The 20,964-nt window shown below is 49.6% G+C and overlaps 1 protein-coding gene and 1 long non-coding RNA gene across 15 annotated transcripts in view; one reads left to right on the top strand and one right to left on the bottom strand.

The window, feature by feature from the left end:
• Positions 1-2,971: 2,971 nt before the first annotated feature.
• On the bottom strand, positions 2,972-11,583 carry LOC123849394 (uncharacterized). Its single transcript, XR_006792043.3, has 4 exons — positions 10,681-11,583; positions 9,034-9,308; positions 4,508-4,773; positions 2,972-4,020 (listed from the first exon to the last, which is right to left on the bottom strand). It is a non-coding gene; the product is annotated as an uncharacterized LOC123849394 (long non-coding RNA).
• Positions 11,584-11,629: 46 nt separating this feature from the next.
• Positions 11,630-20,964, top strand: part of ANKS6 (ankyrin repeat and sterile alpha motif domain containing 6) — a 66,689-nt gene continuing 57,354 nt past the window's right edge. For 5 of the 14 annotated variants that reach the window (XR_010407766.1, XR_010407765.1, XR_010407764.1 and 2 more), the window contains exons 1-4: positions 11,631-12,063; positions 16,134-16,636; positions 19,778-19,822; positions 20,507-20,711. Coding sequence is in view for 3 of the 14 variants with exons in the window: in XM_064579567.1 (XP_064435637.1) it covers positions 11,708-12,063; positions 16,134-16,636; positions 19,778-19,822; positions 20,507-20,711 (1,109 nt within the window). In the remaining 11 variants the exon portion in view is untranslated. Of the gene's footprint in view, positions 12,064-16,133; positions 16,637-19,777; positions 19,823-20,506; positions 20,712-20,964 lie in introns of all 14 variants that reach the window. The other 9 variants (XR_010407771.1, XR_010407770.1, XR_010407769.1 and 6 more) reach the window with 5 other exon arrangements.

The raw sequence follows: 20,964 nt of genomic DNA, 5'->3' as shown, positions 1-20,964 counted from the left end.
TCATGTTCTTCTTTTAAAAATATGCACCTGACTTATGAAAGTTATATCTCAATTCAAAACATAAAAAATAAGTAAAAAGACAGAACTAAGAGAAATTTAAAAAAAAAAAAAGGGAGAAGCCCTGGCCTCCAGCACCAACGCTCAAGTCCTCAACTTGACAGGAAGAGGTCCTCAGAATGTGACTCCAAGGCCTACCCCCACAGCACTGGGGCGGAGGGGAGCGGGGTCTCACCATTCCAAACCTTTGCATATGGTGTTCTCCCTGCTTGAAAGGCCCTGCCCCACCTGGCAAACCCCTCTCTACCCTTCAAGGCCCTGCCAAAAGCCACCTCTTCTGTGAAGCCTTAGACAACTCCACAGCCTTTTATGCAAATGCATTTCAAGATTGCATCATCCTTTTGTGTATTAGTTAGGGTTCCACCAGATAAACAGAACCAGGAGATATATTAAGAGATTTATGGCAAGGAATTGATCTACACAATTGTAGGGGCTGGTTAAGCGAATCCAAAATCTTTAGGGCAGGCCATCAGGAAGGGAAGGCTGAAACTCTCTGGCGTGAGCTGAAGCTACAGTTCACAGGCAGAATTTCTTCTTTTTTAAGGCAACCTCAGTTCTGCTCTTAAAGACTTTCAACTGAGTAAATCAGGCCCACCTAGCTAAATCCCCATTAGTTAAAGTCAACTGATTATAGACGTTATATCTACAAAATATCTTCATGGCAACATCTAAGTGTTTGATTCAATACACTAGGGATTAAAACCTAGATAAACTGACACATCAAACTGACCATCTCTATTCGTTTCCTAGGGCTGCCATAAGAGAGTACTACAATCTGGGTGGCTGAAAACAATAGAAATGTATTCCCTCTCAATTCTGGAGGCTAGAAATCCAAAATCAATTAGTCCTATCAGCAAGGCTATGCTTTCTCAGAAGGCTCTAGGTGGGGGATCCATTCCATACTTTTCTCTTAGTTTCTGGTGTTGCTTGAAATCCTGCCATTGCTTGGTTTATGCACGCGCCACTCCAATCTCTGCCCCCATTGTCATTCTTCTGATGTGCGTCTGTGCCTGTCTGTGTCTCTTCTACTCTTCTTCTAAGGACACCAGTCAAATTGGATTTGGGCCCACTCTAATGACCTCATCTTAACTTGATTATGTCTGTGAAGACCCTATTTCCAAATAAGGAAATTCACATTCATAGGTACCAAGCATTAGGACTTCAACATATCTTGTTGCAGGGGCTCAATTCACTCCATAACACCATCATACTTTGTTAAAATGCTTGGTACATTGGATCGTGCTTAATTTACCCTAGCCTTGTAACAAAAAAAAAAAAAATGTAAGGGACTTAGAGTATGAGCTGTGGTGACTTCATGATCGCAGACCTTAGTATAGTGTCAGACACACAGAAAGTAGTCAATTAATAGCTGGCTTTGTGTCTCCCGCTGCCTTCTGGTGGCATCTGTCTGAACTCGCTGGGGAGGTATCTGATGGAAGGCACAACCTGGTTAAGTGCAGGGAGGAGTTATTCCCAAAATGTAATGAACATGAATTCTTGAGGTCTTGTTGCTAGAAAGCCCTCAGCAGTAACCCAATATGGGAGTTTTCAAAAATCTGCTCCCAGAAACCCCAGAGACCACCCAGGAAAGTAAAAAGAGGCTGGCTGGGTGGGGCCCCAGTTCCCTTCCCTAAAATCAGAGCATTGACACTTTTATCTGCTTCATACTTTGAGCTTCCTTCTTAGATCATAGCACCCTCCTCCCTAATGACCAGAGAAACTGGTAACAACAACCAAAGAAAGTATTTTGTCCAAGCCCACAGCAGGTCAGTGGCAGAACAGGAAATAAAATGGAGTAAAAAGGTGTGGCTGACACCAGTGGATGTCTGCCAACATCCATTTTCCTCTCCTTCCTTAAGAGTAGAACCCTGAGTTTTTGCTTATTTGTTCCTCTGGGCCCATGGTCTAAAGATCAGACATTCTAAAGACTAGAATCCCCAGCCTCCTTTGCGGCTAGCCATGGCCATGTGACTGAGTGTGCAGCCAACGGGCTGTAAGTGGGGTTGTCAGACAGCGCTTCTGGGGAATGTCCTTAAAGGAAACTTCCTTACCCTTCGGACTGTGCATATGAAGACTAGAGCTTAAGCAACCACCTCGGGTCATGAGGTAAAAGGTGTGCACTGAGGCTGGGGACACAACAAGGCAGCAGGACCCAGGTCCATACACTCTAGACACTGAACCAGTCCTGATGGGCTCCATCCAGGCTTTGTTTATGTGAGGGAGAAATAAGCTTCTGTCTTGTTTGCACCACTGTTCCTATGGGTTTTCTGTCCTATGCAGCCAAATCTAATCCTAAGTGATACGCAGGATAAATTGCACAAGAATTCTCCCCAAATCTGGCTCTGATAGTGTGGTGGTTTTAAAACAAGGCTGCAAATTATTGGATACTCCCTTGCCTTGAATAGGGGCAGACCTGTAACTGCTTCAACCATTAGATGATGGTAGAAGGGAAGCTCTGCGACTTCACTGGCTAGGAATAAGAAGCCACGAAGCTTCCATCTTGTTTACAGGATCCCTGTTCTTGGAGCCTTGAGCTGCCGGGGAAGAAATCCGACTATCTTGGTATCATCATGATGGCGAAATCCCAGGTAGGATATCTTGTCCACAGTGCAAGCTGCGCCCAAACCTCTGCCGGCCCAGCCAGCCCAGGCATCAGACAGGTAAGTGAAGAAGCCATCTTGGAAGTAGCTCCACCCTAGCCATTCAAGTCACCCTAGCCATTCAAGTCACCCCAGCCATCCAGGTCACCTCATCTGTGGCCCCAAATGTCATGGAGTGGAGAAAAGAGATGCCCTTTTCAAATTCTTGACCCACAGAATCCATGAGTATGGTAAGGTAGTTGGCATTTCATACCATGAAGTTTTGGGATGGTCCTTTACTCAGCAATAAATAACTAGAACAAATGGATGATTTTAATCGACAGTCTTTTAATTCAGGAAGTATATATTGAGCATCTACTATATGCCAGGCACCATGCTAGGGTCTAGGCATGCTATAATGAGCAAATGTCAAAGAGAAACAAAACCAGACACCAGTTAAAGTGGTAAGGACAGATCTTAATCATTAATGTACTGTTGCAATAGGGAAGAGGGTCCAGCATGAATGGATTCAACTTTGATTTGCACAGAATGACTGGGCATTTTAAATAGAGTCAGGGAAGTGCAAAATTACAAAGGAGTGATCAGCGTAAATGCTGAAAATGCTAGCTGTGTCTGCGGCTGGCAAGTATCAGAGTGAGGATTCTATCCTCACAGAGGCTTGGGAGGCAGAGGCCCTGTCCTTCCTGATGATTACATTGTAAAGGAAGGGCTTTCCATCCTTGGGAAAGACACTCTTGATTTGTAGGAGATACACATACATCTCAAAGGGACAGAGAAAGGATTTATAATTGGAAGCCCTTCTTAGTAAACTCTCTAAGAGAGGGTGGTTAGGGGCGGACGGTTAGGTGTTAACTACAATAAACGGTTAATTCTTTGGATAGCCGTGAGCTTCCTCCAGCAGATATTTAAGGGGGGCTGGGGTGATCCTTCCAGGGCAGCCTTGAGCTGTTAAAAACTGTCAGCATTTAAGTCTTCAGTGTAAAGGGAGGTAGATGTATAAAATCATCTGTGTTCAGACTCTGTCCTCGTTATAGGCCAAGGTTGAGGTCTAGTTGAGAAGAAGGCTCAGAGGAGCCTGGCTAGGGTTTGAGCAAGGAGAGAGTCTTTGTCAGGAGAGGTATTTTTGACATCATGGTGCTTATAGCGCAATGGAATGGACAGATATTAAAAAGGTAACTTATGGGGCGCCTGGGTGGCTCAGTCGTTGAGCGTCTGCCTTCGGCTCAGGTCACCGTCTCAGGTTCCTGGGATCGAGCCCCGCATCGGGCTCCCTGCTCAGCTGGAAGCCTGCTTCTTCCTCTCCCACTCCTCCTGCTTGTGTTCCCTCTCTCACTGTGTCTCTCTCTGTCAAATAAATAAAATCCTTAAAAAAAAAAAAAAGGTAACTTATTAGAGTTGTGGTTAGTGTGTTGAAGAAGAGTCAGGGTGCTAAAAGGGCTTATAACAGAATAGTTGACGGGTTTAGGAAGGTTTCTCTGAGGAAGTAATGTTTATATGGATACCTGAATGTTAAAGTAATATCAGAGATTTCAAATCACATTTTAGGTTAATGTGGAACTCCCTCTGCTGGATCCCAGCTCAGGGCAATGAATAGTTTTGTATCTCCCATAGAAGGATAGAGTCAGTAAGCTGTACTTTTTTTTTTTTTTTTTTTTAATTTTTTACATCCTGGAAAGCTACTCCGAAGCTTTTTATCGAATATTCTCTATTCTCAAGGGGACCACAGCCAAAAAAGTTAAGAGACATAAATCTGGTCTGATTCTCTCATTTTATGGATGGGGAGCCTGAGACACAGAGTAGGGGAAGGGCCCTCGAACAAGCTGGTGTCTCAGGTACAGGGAGGATCTCACCTGCCGCCCTCGTAGACTCACAGCTGCCCTGGGGGAAAGCGTCCTGCCCTGAGCACCTCCCCACGGGCTCCAGGAGGGGGATGGGCCTGCGGTGAACTTGCAAAACGGCTCCTACACAGGACGACCTGCTGCGGAGACTCGACTAGTGGGAAGTGATTCCACCCATGGAACAGAGTCTGCCGGATGGTACTAGAAGGCAGGTGTGAGAGGAAAGTCCTGGAGCTGTGCCTTCTGGCCTCCATCCAGACGCTCAACACAATTAAGATCTGTGGTCAGATTAGAAAACAGACAAGGATTACAACTCATGATGTCTCAGATCAGCTTACCACATTGGAATGCTTCCTGATGCAGGCTCAGCTATAGAGAAGCGAGGGTTGATCTGACACAACCTGGGTTCAAGTCCCAGCTAATGGTAAGAGCTGTCATTTAGCAAGCATCTGTGTGTGCCGTAAACCGCCAGACTTTATTCTTCATTTCACTCTCCCGACAGCATTGCAAGGTAGACAGAGGAGGAAATTTTGGCTCAGAGAAGGGAGGTGATTTAGCCAGTGTCGAAGAACATGGCTGTGACGGAGCAGTGGTTTGCGTCCAGGGCTCTTGACTCTGAATTCAGGATTTCCCACCCCACAGTTCACTGGCAGACTGCTGTCAGGCCAAAAGGCAACTTAGCTTCATGCGTAGGAGCACAACCTCGGAGCCCACTTGCGTGATGTCACACCTCAGCCCCATCACAGACTGCTCTGTGGCCTTAGGCAATTTGCTCATCTGTAAAATGGTGGTAATAATAATGGTATCTCCCAAGTAGGGCTTTTGGGAGGACTCAGTGATGTAGTCCACCCAGCCAGCCTCCCCAGGCTCAAAGCAGGAGGGGGGAGAGTTTCTACAAGGGCAAACGGAAGGTGTCTGGCCCCTTGCTACTCAGTGTGGTCCTTAGACCAGCAGCATTGGGACCACTTGCGAGCTATTGGAAATACAACAGCTCATTAGCAGAGGGAAAGCACAAGGAATGGTTATTAACGATGACAAGCTGGCACCCACCGAGGGCAAATTCACCTGGGACCTTAATTCTTTTTGTACCACTTCCCAAATTGAGTACCTTGTCCTTCCCTTGGGTTTGTTGTTCATTTGGGGAGCTTATTTGTTCTTTGACCACACCATCTCATTTCATCAGCTGTTCAACCAACAAACGGATTTCTGTAGAAGGCACTTTTGATTTGTCGTATTAGCTCCCTTCATAGGGATCATTTCATCCCTTTGGGAGTTTAATGTGATATATGGTAGATGTGGTATTTCAAACATTAGTGGGGAAAAGATGGCTGATTTAATCAATGATTGGAGCAACTTGATAGCCATTTGGCTATCCTCATACGTTACACCATTTAGATCCAAATGATCTAAAGATGTAAAGGTAAAATAATAAAAAAAAATCCAACAATAAAAGTATTGGATGGAAAAAACCCAGAGACCATTATAGAAAAGATTTATAAAGTTGACTACATAAAAATTTTAGTATTCCATAAGGCCCAAAATAATATAAAGACAAAGACAAATCAGAAAGAGACATCTGCAGATGACATTTACCCAGTATGTAAATCAACAAGGAAATAAAAAGAACAGAAATAAAGATGGCTGAAAGATCTGAATAGACAGTTCCCCCAATAAAGAAATAGAAATGGTCAGGGTGCCTGGGTGGCTCAGTCGGTTAAGCGACTGCCTTCAGCTCAGGTCATGATCCCAGGGTCCTGGGATCGAGCCCCGCATTGGGCTCCCTGCTCGGCGGGAAGCCTGCTTCTCCCTCTGCCCCTCACCCTGCTTGTGTTCCCTCTCTCGCTGTGTCTGTCAAATAAATAAATAAAATCTTTAAAAAAAAAATTAAAAAAAAAAAAGAAATACAAATGGTCTAGAAACGTATCAAGATATGTTCAGTTTCTCTATTTAAAATGCATGCAAATTAAACTTACTCTGAAATATTTTTTCATCTATCAGATTGGCAAAGATTTAAAAGGTTATTCATTCCAGTGTTGGCAAGGATGTGAATAAACAGGCTGTTTATTCCTACCACTGCTGGTAGGAAGGCAAACTGGTATAACCCTTTGGAAAGCAATTAGGCAACATTTATTAGAAATGTTAATGTTCATATCCTTTTGAGTCTGCAATGTCATATCCACAGAAATAGATTCACAAGTGCTCAAGAGATGAGCTTAAAACAAAAGTAATAAAATACTCTTTGGAGATGATTTTACTTCCAGGCCCTCTGTACCTCCTCCCTAAGCCACTGCATGGGTCTCTGGAATCCAGTCCTCCTGTTCCCTCTTTCCAACCTGTTTCCTCGCTTTTCCTACCATAACTCAGATCTCTCCCAGTCTTTCTGCCTAACCTGTGGCCAAGCTCTCCCATGAAGCTGTCAGTGATACCCCGAACTGTGACACCTTCCTCTGAATTGACAGTGAAAGCTCATAAACCACGCTCTCTGCAATCATGTGGAATTCCCTGGGAGCCAGGGGCCATCCCTATCATCCATAGTATGCCATCACAGACACAATGCCTGGCACACAGAAGGCGCTCAATCAACGTTGGTCGGATGAGGACTGTGTTGGTGATGGAGGTACACTGCTCAGATCACCCTTCAAGAGAACCCACTGGGCAGAGCACAGTTGACAGACAGCCTCCAGCTGCTGTGCCTTCTAATCCTCTGTGAAGTTCTTGCTGAGGCTGTTTCCCCTGGTTTCTCCCAGTCAGTGACTAAGCAGGGGGGTACAAGAACCTAGCTACTTCTGTCTGTTGCAGGACACCCTAGCAGGCCACCTTTGCCTGGGGACTCCCCAGTGCTTGGCTGAGACATTTCTGGAACCGCACAGCACTCTGGAGCCTTCCTACCCCAGCCTCCTCCTTCCCACTCCCATCTCCCAGCTGTAGCATTTGCATTAGGGTCTGAAGGCCCTCCTTCCCTTTTCCTCCTCCTTCCTCCTTTATCCAAGCATTTCTCCTGGGGGCGGGGCGGGGGGAACACCTTGGCATCTGGTTCTCAGAGGACCCAAAACAACAACAAGAGGGATCAATGAAAAAATACTGGAAGAGAGTTCATACTTAATAAGACTACAGATACACTTGCATAAGAGGTTTGTGTACAAAGATGTGCTGGATTCATGCTTCGAAAACTATGTGCATGTGAATCACCTGGGAGTCATGTTGAAATGCTGATTCTGGTTCAGGAGGTCTGGGGTGGATGCAAGATGCTATATTTCTAAGAAGCTCTCAGGTGGTACCAAGGCTGCTGGTCCAAGAACCCCATTTTGAGCAGCAAGGTGCTGGAATGTTTATATGCACCACTGAGTCTCCTCCCTGCTCTGAACCCTGGGAGGATGACTGGGGGGTGGGGGACCACAGCAGCAGGCTCAAACCTCGGCTAACAGTTGGGTTTGGCCAAGGAGGAGCACTAGAGAGCAGGAGGAGGGGGAGGTCAGAGGATTTTATTCCTCTGCGGATTTTTCCCTACTAGGTTACCATAGGTTGGCTGTGTCCCTCTACCAAAGGTCCTAACTCCTATCAGCCAGAAGTCTCCATTTTCTCTCTTGCAGAATTCCAGTAACTGCTCCTCTCCCTTCCCCCTTCAGGCCTGGGGTGGCAATGGCTCCCCACTGTTAGCAGCTTTGGAGTACTGCACCAGCTCTGGTGGCTCTTAGTAAACTCTGTCTACAGTTCTGTAATTAGTCCTTTAGTAAATGTTCCTCATTTCTTCAGCCAAGTGTACCGTCGTCTCCTGCTGGGACCCTGACTGCTGTAAGCACTGTCAGCGCAAGATTTTTTTTTTTATAATAGAACATTGGAAACAAGCTAATTGTGCATCATTAAAAAAATGATTAAATAAATTAGGGTACATCTGCTTAATGGTGTTACATGCACTAAAAAGGATACAGTAGATCTATAGTCACCTACGTGGAAAGATGCCCAAGCCATTTGTTAAATTTTTTAAAAAGTAAGATTCTGAATAGCCTGCATAGTATGACTTAATTCATTCAAAAAGTGAATATGCATTTGTGAAGGCTGGGATTGCAGGGGATGACAACCCTGCTCAAAACAAACCTACCAAAAAGAATGGGGGAGGAGGGGGAAGCTGCGAGGATTTTCCGACTCCATCTCTTTCCATCACTTGTCTCTGCTTCACTCCCAGGCAGACTGTCTTCAAGTGGTGGCAGGGCAAGCACAGTGTGGCTTACAACATCCGGACATCCTGACAGCTGACAACCTGAGCACAGAGGCCCTTGTTCCCAATTGCTTTAGCAAAAACTCCTGGGCTGAAGCAATCAGGATGGGCTTGGACATATGCTGACCACTGAGCCATACAGACTGAGAGTGGGGAGGGAGGCTCCCTAAAAGAAAGAAGGCTTTTCTTCCCAGAGTCGGAGAAGCAGGGCAGGTATAAGCAGCAGATATTCACTCTCGAGGGAATATTTGTAGTAGACATTTGTTACCCTTTTTGGCTGCCCAGTATCTGAACCCCCTCCCTATTCTGGAGAGTCTCCTACCTTCTAGGGCACCTATCCTGGAGTCTGCCTTCTGCTATATATGCTGAGAAGGCCAGAAATGCACTTTCTCCCTTTTTTGCCAGGCAGAACACGTGACCCAGGCTGAGCCATTTACATGCGCTCATCTCAGGCTCTCACTCTGGAGCTGGTAATTCCAAAAAGGGCCTGTGCAGACTCCATCTGAGTATAGGGTGCAGCCATGGCGTGATGTGGTGCATCGTTCTTGGTTGTGGGCCTTCCAAGATTGGTTCTCTGGCCCTCATGGGATCTGTGAACTACAAAAAGAACCTTGTATTAAATCCCCTTTCTACTGAAATTATCCAGAGGGTTTGTTTCTATAGCTTGCAATCAAGAAAGTTGATCAATGCCTATATGTACGTATGCATGTTTGTATATGTGTGAAACATCCTTGGAAAGATGAAACAAATGTGAATATTGGTTACCTATGGGGAGTAGGACCAGGAAAGTGGGAGAAGAGGGAAAGGGGCTTTTACTTTTGCCTTATGTCCTTCTATACTGTTGGAATTTATTTTTTACCACACATATAACTTTTATAATGAAACAGCTAGTTATTAAAAAGATAGCCAATAAATAGAATTTAAAAAGGATGCAATTATTCAGGATTTTCACAGAAACAAATGCCTTCATTAGACCTTCAAAAGGAAATCGTCCTCACTTTTGTTGTGATTGAGGCCAAATCTGGAAGTGAGTGAGAGTGTACCACTTCAGACACTGGGCCTACGTGTTTAGCTCTAGCCCTGTAACTCGCCTGCTCACTTTCCATGGCTCCCCATTACTCACAGAATAAGTCCCACAGTCTTCATCCTGGCATTCATTGGCCCTCGGCAATCCGAGCCCTCTGTACTTTCAAGACTTCTCATCTTTACACTTTGCTTAGAAGACTTTTTCTGGGGCGCCTGGGTGGCTCAGTTGGTTAAGCGACTGCCTTCGGCTCAGGTCATGATCCTGGAGTCCCGGGATCGAGTCCCACATCGGGCTCCCTGCTCGGCAGGGAGTCTGCTTCTCCCTCTGACTCTCATGCTCTCTGTCTCTCATTCTCTCTCTCTCAAATAAATAAATAAAAAAAATCTTTGAAAAAAAAAAAAAAAAAAAAAAAAGAAGACTTTTTCTTCCAGCCCTGCTGGCCCAGATCCTAAGGGTATTACGATCTTCTCTGATCTGCCAATGCCATGACCCTTATTCCTTCTTCAGGACCTCATCAAGTGCTGATCTGTGTTATAATTCTATGTATACGCGACTTAGCCATTTACGCATCATGTACTGAGCACCTACTATATCTGGCCTTCTGCTAGGTTTTCCGACCACAGCGCAGTCTGTGGAAGCCAGTTACCCCATATCAGAATGTTAATGTTATCACGAGGAGCAGGCGGTTGTAAGCAGTTTGCAAACACGTTAGAAGCTTTTTTCCCCCTCTGCCTGGATGGCACTCTCCCCAGATGTCAGCATGGTTCCATTATTTCAATTTCTTCAGGTCTCTGTGTGAGTATCACATTCTCAGTGACACCTTCTCTACCCATCCTATTATAAAATAACATCCCATCCTTTATCCTATTTACTTGGATTCAGGTTATGCTCTAGTTATTGTTTCAATAGCACTCATCACTAACACACGTACAAGTTACTTACTTGTTTGTGTATTTACAGCTTGTCTTTTCCCACTGTTAGCTCCAGGAAGGCAGGGATTTTATCTTGTTCCTGCAGCTTCTCCAGCACCTAGAACAGTGCATAGCTGGCACTCCATAAATATTTGTTGAGATCAGAGCACAGGAGACCGGGGTCCCAGTCACAGCGCTCCCGCAGGATAGTCGCGTGACTTAATCTCCCTTAGGCTTCAGGTGTCTCCTTTGTAAACTGGGGGTGGTCACCTGAGCCCTCCCTGGTGACTGACAGGATGCCGCGAGGATCAAACACGGGTCTCAAACTTCAGTATGCACCAGAATCACCCGGAGGCCTTGTTAAAATACACCTGGCTGGGCCCCACCTGCCGAATTTCTGATCCCGTAGGTCTGGGGTGGGGTCAGGAAATTTGCATTGGTAACACTGTCCCAAATGGTGCCGATTCAAGAATCACCGATGAAAAGAGAGGAGGTACAGGAGGTGCTTGTAGCTTTAATTCCCTGGTAAGGACCGGCTCTGAAGGCCCCGCAGGACGTCCCGGGGGCGGGGTACAGAGTGGACCCATCCGAGCCAACAACTATTTGGGAAGCTGCGGTTAAGCGCCCGGCGCCGGCGGGGTAGGGAACAGCGGCGCTCCACAGGCCGGGCCCGACCGGCGGGGGACCCAGACCCGGTGGTTCCGAGCTCGCAGCGTGAGTGGGCTGGAGCAGCCGTTCCGACCTCCGCGCGGGGCAGGAAGTCCCCGGAGCCTCCGGGGGGGGCCGCCACCGGCCGCCGCACAGGCAGAGGCGAGCCCGCTCGCCCGGGCGCTCCGAGCTTCCCGGAACTCGCAGTCCCTCCCGGCGCGGCGAGGACGCGCGGCCCGGCGTCCGGCGCGCGCCCGGCACACAGTAGGCGCGCGGCCCCGCCCCCCGGCGCGCGCCCGGCACACAGTAGGCGCGCGGGCGGCGGGCGGAAGGGGGCGCTGGCGCGCGGCATCCGGGGGCGGAGCCGGCGCGGCCCGGCCAGACCGACGGGCGCGGGCCGCCGGGCCGCAATGGGCGAGGGCGGGCTCCCCCCGGCCTTCCAGCTGCTGCTGCGCGCCTGCGACCAGGGCGACACGGAGACGGCGCGGCGGCTGCTGGAGGCCGGGGCGGCGGAGCCAGCGGAGCGCGGCGCGGAGCCCGAGGCGGGCGCGGAGCCGGCGGGGGCCGAGGCGGCCGGGCCCGGGGCGGCGGCAGCGGCGGCCGGAGCGCCAGTGCCCGTGGACTGCTCGGACGAGGCGGGCAACACGGCGTTGCAGTTCGCCGCGGCCGGCGGCTACGAGCCGCTGGTGCGCTTCTTGCTGCGCCGCGGCGCCTCGGTCAACAGCCGCAACCACTACGGCTGGAGCGCGCTCATGCAGGCAGCCAGGTGAGGGGCCCGGGATCCCCAGGGGTGGTGTCCGGCCGCCCGGCCCCGGGGCCAGGCGGGCTCAGGTGGCCGGCCCAGCCTGGCGCCCCTGCAGACGGCCCGGGAGGTAAAGAGTCAAGGACTCGTGCCAGAGAGCTGAATGGTATACTTTGGGCAGCTTGGGATACTACAAGAAGTGGGAGCGCTTTTTTAGAATCTTAGAAACTGGGCCTTTCGAAACAATCTGAAGACCGCGTTGAATAGAATCTTAGAGACACATCATCTTAGAGGTGTTCATTCATTCCTTCTTGCAACAGGAGTTTCCTAAGAACCTACCCACCCTAGCCTGGGTGACGGGGACACTGGGAGCCAGGCACACTGGGAGCCAGGCACAGCCCCACCAGGCGCAGCTCACAGGCCAGTGGGCAGGCCAGACAAGAGATCAGGCTTGATGGGGAAAGGGTAGGGAGCTCTGGGGATGGTAGACCCAGTTTGGGGAAGTGGAGGAGGGTTTTTGGTAAGAATGATGTATGTATTCAGGTGGAGACTCCATAAGAATTAACGGGGACAGAAGAAGTGGGAGGTGGGAACGGGGTGATAGGAGGCCCACGCAAAGGTTTGAAAGCAAAAACGAACATAAGGCATTGGTAGGACTGCTAGAAAAATGTCAGTGCTAAGAGAGGGCTGGAAGTAGTGGGAGAGGAGCCGCCCCTGGAGAGGAGGCATATGCTGTGTGGCAGGGCTGAGGAAGATGAGCTCTCCTAAGGGCACTGGGGAGTAATAGAAGGCAGAGTGACAGAATCAGATTTATGTTTTGGAAACATCACTTTCCCTGCAGTGTGAATACAGATTGGAGGGATGGGCCAGCGTCCGAAAGCTTGGTTCACAGGGGATTGCAGCAGTCTAGGGAGAGGTGATGGTAGCCTGGACCAGAGCAGAGACAGCAGTGGAGAGCAATGAGATGTTTGAGATATACTCAGGAAGCAGGATGAACAGGACTTGAAGCGCTGGTGGGAAGGAACTCTGGTATGCAGTAAAGTCACTCACCCCTGTTGGCCATCGTCTTAGGCCCCACCCACCCCTCAGTTTGGTCTCTGGTGGGTGTTTTAGTATCAGAAATGGTTACACTCATCTTTTATCCGATTCTGAAAATAAGCTTTTTCGAGCACTTTTTGTGTCAAGCGCGGTGTTCAGTGCTTTAAGTGAAGTAACTCATTCAATCCACAGAAACCTTAGGCTATGTAGGTACTGTTGTCACCCCCGTTTTACAGATGAGGAATTGAGGCTCAGAGTTAACTTGCCCAAGGCCACACAGCTAGTAAGTGGCACATTCACACCTAGGCAGGTGGCTCCAGAGCCTGTGCTCCCAGCCTCTGCTCTCTGCCACGAATCCCGTAACCGACTGTTTCCTCTTGGTGTTGGCCACAGGGACGCTCCTCGCCAAACTGGCCAAATGCTAAAGGGACAGGTTGTGTGCGTGGTGTTTACTTTGGCCCTAACTTCACCCTTGGTCTCTTTACTTTCCTTCTCCTGCCCTTCATTTCTTTGCCTGTCAGTGTGGCCTCTCTGCCCAGTGCTTTGGGTGGTAGGTTTGTGCCAGGTCTTTAAACACAGGTGTTAATTGCCGAAATTAATTGGTAATCACAGCAGCTGTTCAGAAAGCCCCACACTTCCCTGTCCTCAGTAATTACCTATTAGAAACTTAGCATCCGCAAAATTATCTCAGCCTTCCTTGAATTCTTTTATGTTTTCAGCCTAATTGAATGACCTCTTGGGCTACCCATGGGTTCAGAAAGTATTCCAAATGTCAGCATTTCTGCTCAGATTCTCTCCTTTTCTTTCTGTCTCATAATGTTTTATACCAGAAGAGCTGGGGTTTGGGATTTTAGGATCTAGGTTCAAGTTTTGACTCTCACTTTCAAAAGGAGAGGCTCTGCTTTCCATTAAAATCTTCAGTTTCCTCATCTGTGAAATGGGCATTATCCGTTTATTTCAGGGGTTATTAAGATCAAATGAGATAAAAATGTGACAGTACCTTTTAATCTGCTGTGAGGAATTATACTAGGTTTTATTTTATGCTTGATAACTAAATAGGTGTGGTTTTTAAAAATTTTCTGCTTCCATGGAGGATACATGAGTTCTTTAGTCCTTTCCATGGCCCGTCTCTGGACCGTCCTTTACTTGGTTATGGCAGTCATTCATTTGACTGACACTGAGCCCCACTCTCAGTCAGCCACCAGTCCTGTCCTCGGAGAACACAGTCTAACGAGCAGACATAATGGTAGAAGGAAGGCTCAGGCGCATCCTAGAGGCGAGGACCGGGGATTGCCTGCCCAGATGAAGGGCACCTGAACTCATGAGGGGGGCGGTTCTGGAAGCTGCTCAGAGGAGGTGAGCTCTGAGCTGAATCCTGAAGCAGGATGAAGGGTATACTTAGGAGAGGCGGACAGGAGGGCACTCTGGGCGGAGAGGCAGGATGGCAAAGGCAAAGTTGTGGGAGGAGTAGGATTGGTGGGCACAGGCCAGCATGGAGCCAATGACGTGGGGGTTGGGCGGAAATGAAGTTGGCCCAGCCAGGGTGGACAGGCCTCTTCAGGCAGTGGGAAGCTGGGCAGTGGCCGTCAGGTTTGGGAAATGTCATTTTAGGCTGAGGCAACCCCACCATGGAGGATGGGCAGGAAGGAACAAGACTGGAGGCAGGGGGACAGGCTGGGGTTGCAGCTTTCTGCATTTGAGTTTCTGTCCTTTTGATTTGCTCCCTCTCTGCTCTTGGAGAAGAGGAGGGACAGGCCCGGTCCCCCTACAGCTGGAGGAGCCCGTTCTCCAAGCTCTCCCTCCAGAGGCTGAGGTGACCTGGTGCCGCTAAGGTTCACGTCTCTGAAGGTATTTGTAAGTTCAGATCAGAGTTTGGCCTTGGCTCTGCCTCCACAGGGAGAAGGGAGGCCCTAGGTTTATAGGAGGTACAAAACTCACTTCCGGAAAGGGGGGGGTTGCAACAAGAGATTCAGAACGCTGCCTCGCAGATGCGGACGTTATGCAGGCATTATGGTCCCTCTCTGGTCATTCTTCCCCGGTTAGTCCAAGGCTCCTTCCAGCCCTGATACTTCGCTGCTCCGAGCCCTGCGCCAACCAAAACCCTGCAAAACAGATCTTTTCTGCCCTCTAACGGCAAAAGAAGGCAGAGGTTTTGCTGGGAAGAGGCATCTGTTTTCCTGGTAGCGGAGTTGGTTGGGGGTCGCCTCTCAGGCGGGCTCAAGCTTCCTGGAGGAGGGCTTCGCCCAGGCCCATTTCCTAGCCCCTGGCAGCGGACATTCCTGCCAGCAGGTGGCAGCAGGCCTCTGGTGAGAGGTGCCTGAGCCCATCTGGGCTGACCACAGCCGGGCTACACCTCTTGGCATGGGGTGCACTGGCTCATCTTGAAGGACCTTCTGTGTGTGGTTGGGGATGAGTAGACATGAGTCAGACATGAGCCCTGCCCATGGGAGTCAGCACAGGCAGAAAAGTAGATTACAAGGCTACAAAGCTGAATAAAATGAACTCTGAGATGTGGGAAGCAGCATGGTATAGGGGAAAGAGTGAGGGTATCAGGATTCAGACAGACCTGGGTTCTGACCCTGACACCACCTCTTACCAGCTGGGTGACTTTGGTACTTAGTGTAACGTAAAAGGTCAAATGATTATTATAACATCTGACACTTATGTGGTGCTCCTTTGGCCAAGCACTGTTCTGAGTGCTGTATATATTATATATTTATATATAGTAACTCATTTAATTCTCAACAGCCCTTGAATTAGATACAATTACATCCCTATTTTACAGATAAGGCAATGAAGGCATGAAGAAGCTAAAGTTCTTTCTCAAGGTCGTACAGCTAGTGATTGGCAGAGCTGGATTTGAACCTAGACAGAGCGGTTGTTCACCTTTGTGATGGTAGACATGTGGGGCCAGCACAGTGCCTGGCGCCAGAAGAGGACCTTTTACTATAAGTAGCTATTATGACTTTAATAATTAATGACAAATGAGGATTACATAAGCTGTCTCCATGTCGGGGCTCCATGTTAGTGTCACTAATTCTCCATCTTCCTGGCAGATTTGGGCACGTGAGCGTGGCACACCTACTTTTGGATCATGGGGCTGATGTCAACGCCCAGAACCGGCTAGGGGCCAGTGTGCTCACTGTAGCCTCTCGGGGTGGCCACCTGGGTGTGGTGAAGCTGCTCTTGGAAGCTGGTGCCTTTGTAGACCATCACAACCCCTCAGGCGAGCAGCCGGGGGCAGGGGACAGCAGGGACGAACTATTGGACATCACAGCCCTAATGGCTGCCATCCAGCACGGGCATGAGGCCGTGGTGCGTCTGCTGATGGAGTGGGGTGCAGACCCCAACCACGTGGCCCGAACTGTGGGCTGGAGCCCACTGATGCTGTCGGCGCTCATCGGGAGGCTTGGCATGGCCCAGCAGCTGGTAGAGAAGGGGGCCAACCCTGACCACCTCAGCGTGCTGGAGAAGACCGCCTTCGAGGTTGCACTTGACCGCAAGCACAGGGACCTTGCAGACTACCTGGACCCGCTGACCACGGTCAGGCCCAAGACAGGTCAGGCTGTGCCACCACCAACCCTTCCCTTCCCTGCCCTGGCTTCACAAAGGACCCTAAACTGTGTTTAAATGACAGAAGCTGAGGGTCACCCAACCAGAGGGCATGTACAAATCAGAGTCTGGCCTACCGAACAGTGGGTCTTAAGATGTGCTGTGCATAAGAATCGGTTGGGAGTGCCTATTACTTGCAGGTTCCTGGGCCACCTTCTAGGGTGATTTGGTATCTGTGGGAAGAGCCTGGAACCCCCATAGCAAGACCTCTCCTTTCCAGCCGGATGATTCTGGTGCAGGACATCCTGGGATCTTTCTAGAACAGAAGTCAGCAGACTTTTTATGGAAAGGACCAGAGAGTAAATATTTTCGACTTTGTGGGCCAGCCTCTGTCAGAACCACTCAATTCCGCTAGAGTGAAAGCAGCCATACGTTATATGTCAGTGAGTGGGTATGGCGGTGTTCCAGTAAAATTACCAAAACCGGTTGGGGAGCACATTTGGCCCAGGACTATAGTTGGCAACCCCTGCTCTAGAACAGTGTGCCCTCTGCCTGTGAAGACCTTGGCCTCTATAGGGGAGACAGGCAAGAAACAGGAAATGAACATTAAATCCGGAGTACGATAGGTGGGCAGTGCCTTGGTTGGGGGCGGGGCAGGGGTGGGGTTTGGGAGTGGTGACTGGGGCGCTGCAGGCTGTCCCTGGTGGGTGGCCTCCTGGAGCAGGTGAGACTGCAGCTGACGTGCAGGAGCTGAGGGAGTGCTCCAAACAGGCTCTCAGGGAAGAGCCTCCGGGTAGGACAGCAGCAAGGGCAAAGGCTGCGTTATTAACGATAGATTATGAAATAAATAACCATTAGCCCCTAGCTATTTTTTTTTTAAAGATTTTATTTATTTATTTGAGAGAGAGAACGAGAGACAGCACGAGAGGGAGGAGGGTCAGAGGGAGAAGCAGACCCCCCGCTGAGCAGGGAGCCCGATGCGGGACTCGATCCCAGGACTCCAGGATCACGACCTGAGCCGAAGGCAGACGCTTAACCGACTGAGCCACCCAGGCGCCCAGCCCCTAGCTATTTTTGTGAGATGCCAAGAAATCCGCCTGGAAGACCCCCAGTTCCCTCCCTCGCATTAGCTACAGGACAGGGTACCCCCCCCACCCCCACCGTGGTTGTTCCTTGGGCTGGGCAGGGTCCCCAGAACTACTCTGCTGCAGATGCCAACACTGGCATCTGGAAGGAGGAAGGGACCAGCCAGGGTCACTTGGCATCGGTGGCACAGCTGCCCCAGCCTTCTGGGGTCAGGCTAGAGGGTCAGTGATTCTTTTGTGTCAGATGGTTGTTTAGCAACCAACACGCAGGCCAGATGACACACTTTTCCCTCAAAGGGTCTTGGCATGAGAAGGCTCCGTCCGCAGCAAATTAGACTCTTACACACTTAAAGGAAAGTGACATATTTAAAACTAAGATGCAGAATCCTTCCTTAATAGTATTGCACAAGCAGAATTAGACACTTGGTTCCATGGCCCTGTCTGTACGTCTCTATAAGAACCCTGGAGTTAAGGAATACCCTTTCTGGGGTGGGTGCCAGTCACTAGTCAAGAGAACAAAAATTGCTGTTTGGATTTCTGGAGCATTTCTCATCTGTCTTCTTGACCTCTGCAACCACCATGTGGTCCCCATAGTAGCATGTTATCCCCCTGTTGTTGATGAAGAGACTGATCATTCTGGAAACATGCACTCAAACTCTGATATGCTCACTCCAGACTTGGTGATCCCTGCACTGGGCTGCAGCTTCTTCTCGGCTGCCTGAGGGGGCTGACCTGGACCAGAGATTTAGCCCAGAGTCACAGGTTTCCCTCACAGCCACTCCATCTCTGGAGTTAGCCGAAGACTGCAGGAGTCCTACATTTGGCCGCCTGCGAGGGGGCTGGTGCTGAGGATGTCTGCTTTCTGACAGCAGCACTGGTACCTGCTAGTCCAAGCTTGGAGACAGGTGACCGATGAGCAGATGAGGGAGGGGCGAGCATGGGGTGGGCACAGCCGGGCCCCGGTTTGGGGGTAGGCGTGGGCCCCCGTACCAGCTGCGCTGCAGAGACCAGCATGAAAACATTAGGTGGACAGTGGTCTGCAGGGTCCACGTCTGCAAGGCTGGGGCAGGGGTGACTTTCAGAGTCGTTCAGATTGCTTCTTATTTGAGAAGGAGAACGAAAATGAACATTGGCTCTTCTGGTGGCCACGTCCATGACCTCCGCCTGGGCTCAGCTGCTCAGTGTCTCTGCAGCCCTCTGCTTTGGAATTATCTCAGGGTTGTGCATTTAGTTTTTAGTAGAAAAGAATCGCTTTTTAAACAAATTTTTTCATAAGAATACAGATTTTTCCAAGACTATACTCTTTTATTTAATTTAATTTTATTTATTTGAGAGAGAGAGAATGAGAGACAGAGAGCATGAGAGGGAGGAGGGCCAGAGGGAGAAGCAGGCTTCCCGCGGAGCAGAGAGCCCGATGCGGGGCTCCATGCTCCATGCGGGGCTTGATCCCAGGACTCTGGGATCATGACCTGAGCCGAAGGCAGACGCCCAACGACTGAGCCATCCAGGTGCCCCATAAGTAATGTATTTTTATTTTTATTTTTTAAAAGATTTTATTTATTTATTTGAGACAGAGAGAATGAGAGACAGAGAGCATGAGAGGGAGGAGGGCCAGAGGGAGAAGCAGATTCCCTGCCGAGCGGGGAGCTGATGCGGGACTCGATCCCGGGACTCCAGGATCATGACCTGAGCCGAAGGCAGTTGCTTAACCAACTGAGCCACCCAGGCGCCCTATACTTTTCCATTACATCTAAGAGAGGACATCCCAGAGTTTGGAATGCCCCCAAATGATTGCTTTATGGGTGTGGGATCAGGAAATGTTCTGCTTATTCATGTTTTGCTGGCCAGATGACTGCCCAAGATCTATCTCTGGAGCATTTGTGGACACTCTGAGAATAACTCTTCCAGAAGGGCTACCGGGTTCGTCTGTTACATGGGTCTCTGATCAGATTGCTTTTGGAAGGTAGATCACTTTTAAAGCTAAGCTGTATTGTTACATGCGTGTGACTTTTCTGTTCTATTAAGTCTTTTGTGGTTAACTTTTAAAATCTTTGTTTACCTAGATGAGGAGAAAAGGCGGCCTGATATTTTCCATGCATTGAAAATGGGTAAGCGCTTTAGAAAATCTTTTTGGAGATTTATGAATATAGGGACACATTCTCTCAACCTAGTATTTGTAGTCCTTTTCAAGGCCACCCAGGGTGTTTGAGAAAGAAACAGGCATTTTGTTATTTCCTGACTCGGTGGTTCACACAGGGAGGTTCAGCCCCTGGAGACTGGTAGTTATTATGGTGCTTTATACACAAGTTCCAGACTGCTCTCCCAGCCCCCCCCCCCCCCCCCCAGCCAAACCCTGTGGCTATGTTCTGGCTTTTCCCTACCTCTGAAATGCCTCACTGCCTACCTGCCCGCTCCACTGTCTTTGTGATGAAGCTGAAAATCTCTCCTGATGTAGACCCCACCTCCAGGAAGCCCTCCCTGATACTCACCTCCTAGGGAGATCTGAGCGCTCTGCGTGTACATTGCCCTTCATGTTTCCTTCATCTGTTCTCTTAGGATATCAATAACACTTCTCTCTTTTAGAAAAACCATTTGTGTGCTTGCCTCTGACCCTTACAGATGGAGAGATCTGAGAGTGGGGGCTCCCTCTTCCTCACCTTTGTAGCCCCTCTGATGCCCAGCAGCCCAGTGCAGAGGCAGGCTGAGTACTAGTTTGTTACCGAAACCTGCTGGATAAGTCATCCGGCTGCGCCGGGCCCCCAGATCACCAGATCTCCTGTTTCTGTGTGCAGGAAACTTCCAGCTGGTCAAAGAGATTGCGGACGAAGACCCCAACTACGTGAACCTGGTCAACGGGGATGGGGCCACTCCGCTGATGCTGGCAGCTGTCATGGGGCAGCTGCCGCTGGTGCAGCTGCTGCTAGAGAGGCACGCTGACGTCGACAAGCAGGACAGCGTGCACGGCTGGACGGCCCTCATGCAGGCCACCTACCATGGGTCAGTGCCGGCCCCACTCCCTCCGTGGGAGGCTGATGACTCCCTGAGCCGAGAGAGGGGTCTTGATGGGCTTTTCTGATCCTGAGAAACTCCAGATGAACTCGAGGGCTGTGAAGCCCTTGAGGTGCACACACAAAAAACCCAGAGCAGCGCAGGCTCGTCTACCCTGCATTCCTATTCTTCTGTGTCCTGATGCTCGTGACCTCATCACAGAACTAACCAGTGGCCATAAAAACCGTGCAGCAGGAAAGTT

Source organism: Mirounga angustirostris, unplaced genomic scaffold (assembly GCF_029215605.1).
Source record: "Mirounga angustirostris isolate CCGP_5_RB_7025 unplaced genomic scaffold, mMirAng1.0.hap1 SCAF_15, whole genome shotgun sequence".
Classification (NCBI taxonomy): Eukaryota; Metazoa; Chordata; class Mammalia; order Carnivora; family Phocidae; genus Mirounga; species Mirounga angustirostris.
The sequence above is the reverse complement of the archived record's forward strand: the minus strand, read 5'-3'. Positions and strand labels throughout refer to the sequence as shown.